At 43.3% G+C, this 12,808-nt stretch overlaps 2 protein-coding genes across 10 annotated transcripts in view; one reads left to right on the top strand and one right to left on the bottom strand.

Annotated features, from left to right (window-relative positions):
• The first annotated feature begins 200 nt into the window (after nt 1–200).
• On the top strand, nt 201–5,082 carry chpf2 (chondroitin polymerizing factor 2). The gene is made up of 4 exons (XM_018693682.2): nt 201–1,513; nt 1,889–2,453; nt 2,595–2,777; nt 3,201–5,082. Exons 1-4 carry the CDS (start codon nt 1,248–1,250, stop codon nt 4,473–4,475), a joined length of 2,289 nt encoding a protein of 762 aa, XP_018549198.1. The 5' UTR covers nt 201–1,247; the 3' UTR covers nt 4,476–5,082.
• Nucleotides 5,083–7,137: 2,055 nt separating this feature from the next.
• The window catches only part of smarcd3b (SWI/SNF related, matrix associated, actin dependent regulator of chromatin, subfamily d, member 3b), a 37,417-nt gene continuing 31,746 nt past the window's right edge, over nt 7,138–12,808 (bottom strand). For all 9 annotated transcript variants that reach the window (XM_018693694.2, XM_018693695.2, XM_018693691.2 and 6 more), the window contains 6 exons: nt 12,546–12,707; nt 12,177–12,274; nt 11,342–11,477; nt 10,357–10,479; nt 10,024–10,125; nt 7,138–9,914 (listed from right to left, as the gene is read on the bottom strand). In XM_018693694.2, coding sequence (XP_018549210.1) covers nt 9,861–9,914; nt 10,024–10,125; nt 10,357–10,479; nt 11,342–11,477; nt 12,177–12,274; nt 12,546–12,707 — 675 coding nt within the window. In that variant the 3' untranslated portion in view covers nt 7,138–9,860. The remainder of the gene's footprint in view (nt 9,915–10,023; nt 10,126–10,356; nt 10,480–11,341; nt 11,478–12,176; nt 12,275–12,545; nt 12,708–12,808) is intronic.

The raw sequence follows: 12,808 nt of genomic DNA, 5'->3' as shown, positions 1-12,808 counted from the left end.
CCCAAAAATAAATCTCTGCCCCGTGGCCCCTTAAGAGGTTAATCCATCCATGATATTAAAAATCCATATGTTGACAGACGCCTACTCATACATAATCATCATACACGTTTGCAGAAATATGATATTTTCCAGTTATGGCCCTGAGTGTTTGTAATGGATTATTATCGCACAGGCTCAAGTCCCATGAGTCAGTCAGAGGTGATGCTGCAGCAGCACAGGCTCAGTCAGTAATGATGAGGGGGAAACCGACGTGAGAGCGACGTTATTTCTACTCTGTGCATGTGGCACTAAACATTTTGAGGAAGTAAAAGAAACTGAAGAAAATGGAGGACGTATGTACGGCTCCGCTTGACGGCTTTTACCTGCATCGACGACGAAAAGTGGGATCTATGCCTTGAAGTCGGTGTTCGTGGAGATGGATCGAGAAGCGACATATCTGCACTAAAACAACGGAACGCGATGCTAGCATGCTAGCTTGTTCTTTGATGTTTTGTTTCTCCGACACACAACGTTGCTGTTGCACTGTTGGGGTTACAATTTCAGATGAGGCGATCAGAAAAACTTCTGGGTCTGTCTCACTTTCGATTTTTTTTTTTTAATTATCGATTAATTAGATAAACGTAAACTCAAACGGTCAGCCCTTACCTGGTGACACATCGCCGTCTGTAGCTACATTAGTTAGCTTACTTTAGAAGTAGCTATTAGCGTTAACGGTTGTCAAAAATTTGTGTAGCTAATTAAGATAACGTTACCTCAAAAGGCAATGTACGCCCAGAGTAAGGTTACACAGTTTAAATGACGGTCACTAACTTAACCAGCTTGATTTGTTAGATAAAGCCGCATTAAACATTAATGGTGTCCAGCTATTTGCAATTAATTATTCTTTCAACTAGTTTGTAGTAACGTAGCGTCGCGTTTACAATTTAGCATCTTCAAATATGAGGCTAAAAATGAAACTGGTTTTTACTTGAGTGCTGTAGGGAGTAACATTCAAATACACTCTTTACTGGATAGAAACTTTATTACGAATGTCTCACCGGATGAGACTGAGGAAAAAGACAGTATGTTACATTCAAGATTTTTTTTGTCAGCGATAATATGTCAGTTTCTCCTAACACAGGCTCATTTTTGACCAAACCGTGTTAAGATAGGGCAGGAAACCTGGCACAACTTCAAATGCCCTGTACACTGTAGCTAGTAATTTTTTCCAGACCAGCCTCATTAAGTGTAGCTCATAACTGCCAGATATGCGTCTCTCCTCGTTTTTGGCCCTGTTCAGGCCTGCTTTGCCCCTTATCCTCGGGCTGTCTCTGGGATGCAGTCTGAGTCTTTTGATGGTGTCCTGGACGCAGGGGGACACCGATGACTCCTGTAGGGACGAACTGGGCAATGGGAGACTTTTCCTGGGTAGGGGAGATAACCAGAGAGTCTCTAGGGATGGAGATGAAGACTTCACTCCGCATATAGTTCCCTATCACAAAGACCCAAACAAGCCACACAAGAAGGTCCTCAGGTGAGTGTAGAAGTAATAAATGATTTTATTACAGGAGATTTTTATTTGTTTATTCTTCCTTTAATGGGCTTATATTAACTCTCTTCTGCAATAATCTAAATGCCCAGACTGGGATACACAGTATAGCCTCCCTGTGTGTTGGAGGTTACATCAGTTAAATCTGTTTAATGTACAGCAGCTCAGATGTGAAAGTGGGGATTTATTCATCCATAAAAGCAAAAGATTTTATCATCTTTCTTCTGCCTACATTAAAATTCTTCAGCTGGTTATTGACTGGAAATAGCCCAGAAGGTTTAGCTTTTAATGATGACAATGTAAAACCTCATGTAAATGAGTTTGAGTGTGTTTTTGATTTTCTCATCTCCACCTCTCCAGAACTCGATACATCCACACTGAGCTGGGCATCAGGGAGCGACTGCTGGTGGGGGTGCTGACCTCTCGGGCCACCCTGAACACTCTGGCCGTGGCGGTGAACCGCACCATCGCCCACCACTTCCACCGCACCTTTTTCTTCACGGGCCTGCGCAGCCCCAAGGTGCCCCACGGCATGACTGTGGTAGCCCACGGCGACGATCGCCCTGTGTGGCTGATGTACGAGACCGTGCGCCACCTCCACCAGCACTACGGCTCGGACTACGACTGGTTCCTCTTAGCCCAAGACGACACCTACATGCAGGCAGATCGTCTGTCTGAGCTGGTGGGCCACCTCAGCGCGGGGCAGGACCTGTACATGGGCAGGGCGGAGGAGTTCATCGGCGGGGAGGAGAAGGCACGCTACTGCCACGGGGGTTACGGCTATTTGCTGTCTCGCAGTCTGCTGGCCCGTCTGCAGCCACATCTTGACACTTGTCGTAATGATATCCTCAGTGTGAGACCTGATGAGTGGCTGGGCCGCTGCATTATTGATTACCTGGGTCTCAGCTGTGTGGAAGTGCACCAGGTACAAAAAAACATACAGAAATGTGCATAGAAATGATCAAAAAGAAGTGGAGTTTTATTTTATGTGCTTCTGACACTGTTTTATAGGCAGAATACCCATTCTGATGCTTCTTTTCTTTCTCAATGACGGTGCTGCTGACAGGAGATGACCTATCGCTACTTTGAACTCGGGAAAAACGCGGATCCGGAGCGTGAAGACAGCACCCAGTTTAAAAACGCCTTCACAGTCCATCCTGTATCAGAGCCTAATCTCATGTACCGCCTCCACAAACGCTTCAGCCAGATCGAGCTGGAATGGACTTACCTCCAGATCCAACAGCTCCAGGTTTGTAACAGTGCTTTTTCACATCTATAAACAACTTTTATCTGATGGGAGTGTATCCAGTGAGCTGCTAAACTGATGAGGTCTGTGTCAAAGAGTGTTGTTTGCTCTGCTCTGCACCACACCCACATTTTGAAGATCTATATATGTTACAAAGCCAAGAAAAGGGTTAGGGTGTTTTGCTGGGACATGAAATGTTACATTCCAGTGTCTTCTTATTATGAATCATAATCTCCCTGAGAAACCTTGTTGTGTAATTAAAGAAGCTGCTAACGGTCATTAATTAAGGCTGTTTTGACTTGACTTTAATTAATCTCTTACACCACAGAGCAGTCAAATATGTCATGAAGGCAAATGTTTACAAAGTATTGACGTGTTTCATTTAAATGGATCTAGCTTTGACAGATTTTTATGTGTGCTCCTCAGATGCAGATCAGCAACCTGAGTGACCTGACACCAGAAGGAAAAGCTGGAGTCACATGGCCAATAGGCATCAACCCCCCCTTCAAACCAAGAACCCGTTTTGAGGTTATAAACTGGGAGTACTTCACAGAAGAGCATATTTACTCGTGTGTTGACAGCTCCCCGAAGTGTGAGATGAGAGGGGCGGACCGAGCTGACGTAAACGCAGTCCTGGAGATTGCGGTGGAGCGCCTGAACGAGCGTTACCAGCCCCAGCTGCGCTTCCGTAAACGCCGTCTGCTCAACGGCTACCGGCGCTTTGATCCCACGCGTGGTATGGAGTACATGCTGGACCTCGCACTGGAGGCCTACACCCAGAAAGGCCACAGTCAAGTCATTGTAAAACGGGTCAACCTGTTGCGACCTCTCAGCGCCGTCGAGATTATCCCCATGCCTTATGTGACAGAGGCGACACGGGTGCAGGTCATCCTACCTGTCACTGCCCAGGATCAGGACTATGTCAGCAACTTCCTCGACATGTATGTGATGAACACTCTTGACACCCATGATAATGTTTTACTCACTTTCTTGTTCATATATGATCCATTTGACGCACAGCGGGTCAGCCAGACTGACGTGTTCGCTGGCATCAAGGCCATGATCGGGGAGGTGGAGAAACGCTACGGAGACGTGAAGATTCCCTGGATCAGCGTGAAGACGGAGGTGCCCTCACAGGTCAAGCTGATGGACATCATCTCTAAGAAGCATCCGGTGGACACGCTGTTTTTCCTGTCCAGCGTGTGGACAGAAGTCAACGCCGACTTCCTGAACCGCTGCCGAATGAACGCTATCAGCAACTGGCAAGTCTTCTTCCCCATCCACTTCCAAGAGTACAGCCCCGCCGTTGTCTACCGCGACCAGCAGCCCTCTGCCGCCTCCTCCTCTTTCTCCTCCGAGTCCCTGCGAGACGGCCACTTTGACCGCCACGTCTTCGACGAGGCCTGCTTTTACAACGCAGACTACATGACCGCTCGGACCAAGATGGCTGCTGACATCTTGGACAACGAGGAGCTGCTGGAGAGCATGGACGTGTACGACATATTTGTCCGCTACTCAGGCTTGCACGTGTTCAGAGCTGTGGAGCCGGCGCTTATCCAGAAATATGTGCGGCGAGCGTGCAACCCGAGGTTCAGCGAGGATATCTACCACCGCTGCGTGCTCAGCAACCTGGAGGGTCTTGGGTCCCGCTCGCATCTAGCCATGGCTCTCTTTGAGCAAGAGCAAGCCAACAGCACCTAGAGCCAATCTGGATCTTTGGCACTCTGAGAGCATTGAAACCTCACACACACATACTGCCTGGACTAAAGGATTCTCATGCAGAATAATGTGAATTGTTACATGGTACTTCTGTCATCATACACTGACACCCTTGTATCTGGCAGAAAGAGGTGAGGATCTGCTTAAAAAAACAGCAACGTCTTGTATCCTCCAGCTGAAAATCTGCTCAGTACCTACAACTACTTCTGACTTTTGAGTCTTTATCTTTGAATCTGTCACGTCTAGACGAATTATGAGTCACAAGTCTTCTTAACCCCCTGAACGTGGACTACAGACATTCACAGAATACAAAGGAGCTGTTACTTGTATTCCTGCTGTTGACGTATTCTCATAGGGGCTGAGGAAGAATATTTATACTCCATTAAATATATGAATATCTGTCTCGAAATAATAAAAGAACAACAGCCTTTATTATTAATAATTAATTGAGAAAAAACTTGAGCCATAAGTCTTCCTATGTGGAGATATTTAAAATAATACTGGAGCAAGCTGAAGCTGTTGGCTGCCTTTTCTTTTAAGATATGTCCTTTTTTTAAAGAGGTATTAAAGAGTGATATTTCTGCTGTGAGTTGTTTCTTCATTCGTGAAGCTGAGAGCGTGTGAAAAGAATGTCTCATTAGACAAAAAGAAAACTGTTAATAGGTTCTGTTTGCAGCATGCTTGAGTGGTTACTCCTGGAGGTGTATGTTATCTGCTTGGCAGAGCTGAAAAAAAAAGGCAATATGGCATAAAAATCCTGCAGTCTCTAGTGATGGAGCACTCATATTCAGAGTGATACATGTCGTAGTCTTTCCAGTTTGCCTGAAAGCTTCGCTGCAGAGCCCGAAGGCAGTGAACAGTTTGTTCTGAAAAGCAGCCCGCCCCGCCTCGACTCTTCACATTAAGTCAGTAATCCTCCACCCCTGCCTGGGCCTCCCTGGGCTTTTTGGCGAGTATTCTGTACACATATGTCTTTGGGGAGAGAAATGAACCCAGTGCCCAGAGGGAGGGTCATGTCTACCTAGCCAAGGCCTGCCGTGGTGTGGGTGGTTAACCTTCACAGCGAGATGGTTGAACAGGCTGAATGGGCTCGCTTCACACTGCCCTCTCCTCCCTCCCTCCCTCCTCCTCCACCTCTCTGAAGGGGTGAGACCCCCACCGCCGCCCCCCTAACTTCTCCATGTGAGGCTTGTCGGCCGTGGAGAACAGCGGAGGAGCAGCAGCAGCAGTGAAAGAGGCTCTTTCTGCAGTCAGCATTTACAGCACTGCTGCAAACTCACAGTGGAAAGGCCTCCACCTGTTTCCTCACAGTGAGGTCAGTGAACAATAAAACGCCTGTCTGCTACCTCCGACTAACGCCTCGCTCATGCAGAAAATCTAACCCACCCGATGAGCTGAGTGCAAAACCCAACACTCAGAGTGTGAGAGTGCTCTTTTAAAGAAGCGTAATGTAGCTAGAGTGTGCAGTTATCTGCATAATTGGATAGTGCAACTTTAAAGCTGGAAATGAGTAAAACCTTCATTTTGAATGCCTGCTGTGGTTGGGATGGTGAAGATGTGTTTATCAGGAGGGGCATTTGAGTACAAGGCACATTACCTGTTTTTTAAAATCAGGTTTATCCTTGTAATTATGGAGGTGGGTTGGACTCCCTGTCATCGCGGACAGGTCGAAGATATGTTGTTTTAATGACAGGGTAAACATGAACTCAGTCTTAACCAAAATCTTTAACAGTACTATGACTAAATAAAAGTCAAATTTAGCTGTTTAACATCAACCTCCAGATACACTGTAGAGGTCCAAGCAAAGCCAAAATGATAAGATTGAGACAAGAACTGAATAGGGAAAGACTTCTCCATTAGCTTTATGATTTTTATGTTTTTCCTTTACTACAAACTGTATACACTAAAGGGAAAGAATAAGAAAAGCTGTTCTGAAGTGGTACGCTTAACCTTAAAACATGCTTCATTTGTGCAGCTACACTTGATAAATAGGAGAACATCTCAGGGGACAAAGGTTAAACTTTGAAAACATGAGAGAAAAAGCTTAAAAGCTAAACTCTTAAAAGATTTTCCCTGGAAAATGACTCATCAAATATAAATTTGTGTTAACTGCAGCAAAACACACAGCATTATTTATGAACTCATACTAGGTATGCAGTAAAAACACTTCTCCTATGAGAATATGGCTCCTTTTTTAGTTATGTGTCAGGTCACTTTGAGATGGCCTTTTCAAAACGCAGCTTATATACTGTAACCTATACTGTGCATAAACTCTAGATTGTACGTATATTATCACTGATTCCTTGAAAATATTTCCACAGTATGCAGAATCATCACTTCAAAATAAAAGTGGCAGTGACCTTAAAGGACTATTTCTTACTATTCTAACATCTTAACACTTGGCTGAGTTGACTAAATAAGAAGCACTTTTCTGTTACTGTATGTGGCTTTGAGAAGGTCAGTTCACTACAGGACATTAATATGCAAATTTTTGCAGCAAAGCACAAGAAATTAATCACATTATGTTCCTTTAGAGGACACCTGAGGTCTGAGTGAAGTTTCTGTAATCTGTTGTTGTGCACAGGAAGGTGTCTGCACATAAAAATCACTCATAAAAAGTGACAAAAAGACACTTCAGATATCATGGCATTTACAAACTTTGGCAAGCGCTTCTTTATTTACATCCAGGCTGTCTTGCAATGTCACAGCTGTTTTCCCTTTTTTTCTGTTTTTGTAGAATGTAATCACCAAACAAGTTTTGCTCTTTACAGATATACAGTATTATGTATACTATAATCTTCCTGTCGGTGACCCTCTGACGACAGTGTAAACAGAGAGAAAGAGCAGTTCCCGCTCTTCAGAAACACATGCAGGGAGTGAGACAGACATGTCAACAGTATGCCAGGGTTTAGTAACAGGAGACGCAGTAGTCTGTTAACATTTTGTCAGATACTCTGGTACTGTGCTGCTCACAGCTGAGGAGGAGCTGCGGCTTCGTGTTTCCTCCACAAGAGGGTGCTAGTGATTCAGTGACGACAAAGTGAATGCCCTGGCCATACAAAGAAAAATCACTCTGGGTCAGACACAGGACTAAGATACTACCAATGACTACTGTTTCTCCTCTAATGAGTGCAGTTAATATAACTTAGTCCTAGTAACAAAAACACAGATCAGAAAAACCACACCTACAGTTAGTTGCTGGTAGGGCATATAGTTTTTGGCAAAAAAGTTTCCAGAAGGCATTTCAACAAATGTGACGAGTCTGTTGCTCTTCACAGACTGCTATGCCAGCTTTTTCTATTTACACATACCGTCTCATCAGATGTATTAATTAACGTCCTTGGAGCATGCATAGGTCATCGTGAAATCATCCGATCACTTTTTGTGTAAGCTGGGATAATAAAAGAGGGTCTCACCCATGACGAAGAGAGTCCCGACAAAAAAGTTACAGCACAGTGCAAAGAAACCCAGAGAAGGTTCCAGCTAGAAACTGACTGCTGAGAAAAAAAAATCCTCCATCTGACAGTACAACATATACATACAAGTCAAGTGTCATTAAAAAAAAAGAGTAAAATGAGATCGGTGCAGATTATATCATGTGTTACAGCTACTGAGATTGAAAGTGAAGGAGGTCTCTCTTTGTTGCAGCTTCTAGCTCCCACGATAGATACGAGATGGACCTAAAATAAACCACCCCAACCCGAGATAGGACACAGAGGAACACTAACATTCCTGCTCTACTAATTCAAAACGCATGGAGCTCCCATACTGCACCATGTAACTCACCCACCCCCAACCTCCCCCACCCCCCCACCCCCAAAAACAAACACACACAAATAGTCTGTCGTATACTGTACAGTTGGCCCTCTTAAAGGGGAAAAACATATTTACATTCACATCTCTAGAAAAGAAAAAAACTTCATTTTTCTTCTTCATGTAACATAAAAAGTGTAGAAATGGACAAAGCTCTCCAAACCTGGGCTTAAGTGTTTATTGCAATAATAGTCTTAGAGTTTATTTAAGAGAACTTGAGGCCCAATTAGCTACAGAGGAAAGCATTTGGGATTAAATTCTCTCTGAAATGACCCAAATTGTTTGGATTTGTTAAACCCATCCCATCGAAAAGGATTTTTTTCTGCAATTTCTATTAAACCCAGATCAGGATTTTTGCTCATTTCTGTTTCAGTGATCATGTTCTCTTCTTCTTGTTGCAACCTTTGGTAACACCTTCAAAACATTTACTGGCTAAACACTACACAAGGAAGAGGCAGTGAGCGACTCTGACGAAAACAAATCAGTCAACAGGTCTCAACATGTATAGGCATATTTGTCATTTTGCTATGATTAGGGGAAGAAAAGCTATTATTATGATGATCAACACTTGTTTTCTCCTTCATTAAAACACTACTCTTGCTATGAACAGACATGGAGCTGTTAATGTGATAATACTTTACTTCTGTTAACTTAGCTAATACTGTTGTAGGAATTACTGTAAAAAGAAAACAAATCAGTTTACTGGCGAAGTGAGACACATTGGCAGTCGTCCAATTGATTCACTCAAACCTGGAAATGAGTGAAATCCACACCTCAGATTTATAGATAACATCGATTCCCTGCAACTGCCCAATGTGCCACACTGTAATCTCGACTTTGCTGGTGTAATTAATCAGTCTTTCAAAAACACTCTCCTAATGAGAACAAATGAAAACACACACACAGTCACACATACAGCCAACCCCCCTCCCCCCAAAAAAGAAAGACGGTTTTATAAAGAGTTGGAAAAGATAAACTATGAAGAGCGCTGTGAGGACTGACTGACATGGGGTTACGTCATGTACATTTCTGTCAGACACGGTGGCAGACTGTGAGATGACTTTCCGGAAGTGGCGTGAGCCAGCTTAGAGTTTGTCTCGAGGTGTGTGTGTGTGGGGGGGTTGCTAGTGACATTATTTACAAAGTGGAGAGTAATGATGAAGAGGTGAGGTTTTGTTTATCGGGCAGTGAGTCTGAGGATGTTTGTGGTCCAAGGGGGTCGACCTCTGAGGGACGGCCGTGTGTCCACACGGTCCTGCACAAAACGGAACAAATATGCAGTGGACGCGTTATGTGCATCGAGATCTGGCTTCCATACGTGGACATCGCTGCGGTCTTGTGAAAAAATCCTCTCTCTAATTTCAAACTTCAGAAATTTCACTGTGATCGCTAAGACAAAGGCTGTTTTTTAAAGTTACCGACACTTTTAGAGGTATTAGGTCTCAGCAGACGACAGCGATGGCCTCACACACACACCCAAACACACACATAGACACACACACACACACACACAGAGCTCTGAAATCAGTTGCAGAGACTCAGGAGGGCCTTGGTTTAGGTGTTGCGGACAGCTAAGGCCTGTTCCAGCTCCTGTCTCCTCTGCTGGATCTGTCAGAGACAGAAAAAGGGGAAAGAAAAACATGAACGTGTCACACGAGCATCCAGAGGCAGATGTTTTAGAAAGAGCACAAGAGACGGCGAGGTGCAGTTTCATCACCTTGCAGTAGAAATAGCGGCTGACGGCCTCCTGGGACCAAGGCTCGTGGTAAAACGCCGCCCTCCTCTCCTCCTCAGGGTTACCCACCACATCTGTCATTAACTACAACCAGAGAGAAGGTACAAGCATTAATATCATATCTAATATCATAGGTGATAAACATGGGGTATGTTGACTGAATATAAACCCTCCCATCATCAGTTTCATTGGTTTACATTCATTGGTATGAATCTATAATATATTTCAAATAATGGCAGCAATGTCTTGTTGAAGTGGGACTTTAACTTATGAGAGGAATGGCAGTGTGTGTAAGTGTAAACAGTGGTATCAAACCTTTAGGTCTCGGCTCTGGGATTTGAGCCAGTCCTGGATGTAGCCCTTGGGATCTCTGGAGAAACTGAGCATAAAGTCCCTCTGGATCTTCAGCTGGTTGATGGACTCGATGGTCTCATGGATCTGAAAGAGGAACAGTAACACACTGTACATCAACAAAAAACCCCCCACATATCTCAGTGCCTCCTTTATTCATATAGCTGTAACAAAAAACAAACGGTAGAATTGCAACTAATGTAATTTATGTATATATATATATATGTGTGTGTGTGTGTAATATTTGTGCCAAATGTAGTAGAACTGATTCTCAGAACTAAAACCTTTATACACTGCATATTTAGAAACAGCAAACATAGATACTAAAGCAAACAGCAATACAAAATGATACAAGTAATGATGGATTTATGAATGTAAACATTAGCAGGAGCAATAGAGAAAAAGGTGACAAACCTGGTAAATATAGAGTATCGTGACCTTTCAATGCAGGCAATTCTGAAACATGCATTTGCAACTGCACAAGCTTTTTTTTCATACAATACATCTGTGTGACTGAGGAGGAAAATATACTCCATATCTAGTCATAAAAAAAACAAAAACGCATCAATCATACATCATCAAGTATTTGTGAATATGTCACACTTAAACAGGTAAAATTGCATCTTGAGAGAATGTATTTCTGAACTACTTCTTTGTCTCACACTTCCTTCCTGCTCACCCAGAGCAAACTGCTGTTGACAAAAATGTCAGCTGAAGAGTTAAAATGTATCTTGGTCAAACGTTAATAGCTCCCACGTTTAAAATAACAGGGTGTGAAATCCATTGCAAGCGAACTGCTGCAATAAAACAACAACTCCTATTAAAAATATATGCAATAAAAATGGCTGCTCCCGCGAGGCAGCTTACTTATCACCTCAGTGTGATATACAGCATCAAAGTACAATAAAATCAATTCGGAGTGTGTATTTTGCGACGCTGGTGATCTCACCTTGTTGTCGAGTGAGGCGATTTCCTGCTGGTTGGCGGTGGAGAGGAGGAAGCTGCTCATCTGGCTCTTCAGGGGGTCTTCCACCTCCACGTCGATGTCATAGCAGGCCGTCTTCTTCTGGTCATTGGGGTCCACACTGGCGGGGGGGATGAAAAAGAATGTAAAGAAAATTAGATAAATAGATCAAAGCATAGGGATGAACCATAAAATATTCATTTATGCAGAAGTGGCAGATGAGATGTGTTAAAGAAAATCATGGCAGAACGTGAAAAGAAACCTTTCAATAAATCCTTGAAAGCACCTCCTGATGTCTGTGGATTACTGATTCATGAAGCCCTCAAACCTTTTGTTCCCTAATTACATGTTTTTTTTTTCTTTCCTTGCAGTGTAGAGTAATTCTGTAGTGAATAACAACCACCCTGAATATTAGTAAGTTTCTATTGCAAAAACATTAATTAGGTTTTGATGGTACAGACATTTGCTGCCACAGACTGTTTATGTGGCCTGATTTGTCGTGCAATATTTAATTTTATAATGGTTTATTTTGGTCTTAAAACATCTAATTTTATGTTTAGGAATTGAGTTAATTTAAAAAATATACATAAAAGAGAACACTTTTTTTTGGCAAAGGAGAGGGGAACGTCATATCCAATACACGTGCAAAGCATACAGCAAAAACTCTTCTTCATAAATATGTCTTCATACATGGGTCATCTGTCGTATGTAACTCATTGTCATTACTGACTTTGCACAGCCACTCTTGAAAAGGAGATTTGTAACCTTAATGAGTCTTTCCTGATTAGATGAGGTCTATAAGAGGAAAACAGGAATCTACCTGATAACATGGTTGATGACGATGGGGTCAGGGGGCAGGAGGAGGTTGGTGAGACGCTGAGGGATCTCAGAGAACTTCAGCCGTGGGCAATCAAAGATCTGTAGAAACATAAGAAAATAAAAACTGAGAAAATCAGTGAAATACTTTTTAAAAAAACTGGAAGCTAGAGCACATTAGTTTGCATGCAACCAGGACTGTAGAGAGCTGGTTTGTTTATAGAGCGTGTATCATATGTCATTTGTAAGCTGCTGTGGTCAGATATTTTTCATTTTGTTCATGTTTTCTAAGTAAAATCATATTCCAGCAACACTGATACTAATATTTATGCAAAGTTGCAGTGTGATTTGTAGCGCCCTGAGAGACCCATACCTGTTGGAAGTACTTGTCACAGTTGATGTACTCCTTGTCATGGGAGTCCTGCAGCTTGTTGGTCTTGACGTACTGCCAGAGGGCCTGGATGATGCAGGAGCGAGTCTGAGTGTGAATGCCAAGCAGGCGAGCCAGGCGAGGGTCCAGCTTAAACTGGGGAGGCTGTGGAGATGATATAATTGCATTACAACACTTTCTGCAACCACCCACCTCGGAGCCTTTACATCAGCTCCATCACATCTGACATCCTTATCGCATTTTCC

Source organism: Lates calcarifer, linkage group LG24, assembly GCF_001640805.2.
Source record: "Lates calcarifer isolate ASB-BC8 linkage group LG24, TLL_Latcal_v3, whole genome shotgun sequence".
Classification (NCBI taxonomy): domain Eukaryota; kingdom Metazoa; phylum Chordata; class Actinopteri; family Centropomidae; genus Lates; species Lates calcarifer.
Note: the sequence above shows the minus strand (reverse complement) of the source record. Positions and strands in the feature narration are given on the sequence as shown.

Excerpts from the sequence above, each read along its gene's own strand:
- chpf2 (XM_018693682.2), top strand. The coding sequence starts at position 1,248 with ATGCGTCTCTCCTCGTTTTTGGCCCTGTTCAGGCCTGCTTTGCCCCTT. Across the intron at positions 2,454-2,594 it reads GCTGTGTGGAAGTGCACCAG|GAGATGACCTATCGCTACTT; the intron begins GTACAAAAAAAC and ends TGCTGCTGACAG. Across the intron at positions 2,778-3,200 it reads TCCAGATCCAACAGCTCCAG|ATGCAGATCAGCAACCTGAG; the intron begins GTTTGTAACAGT and ends TGTGCTCCTCAG.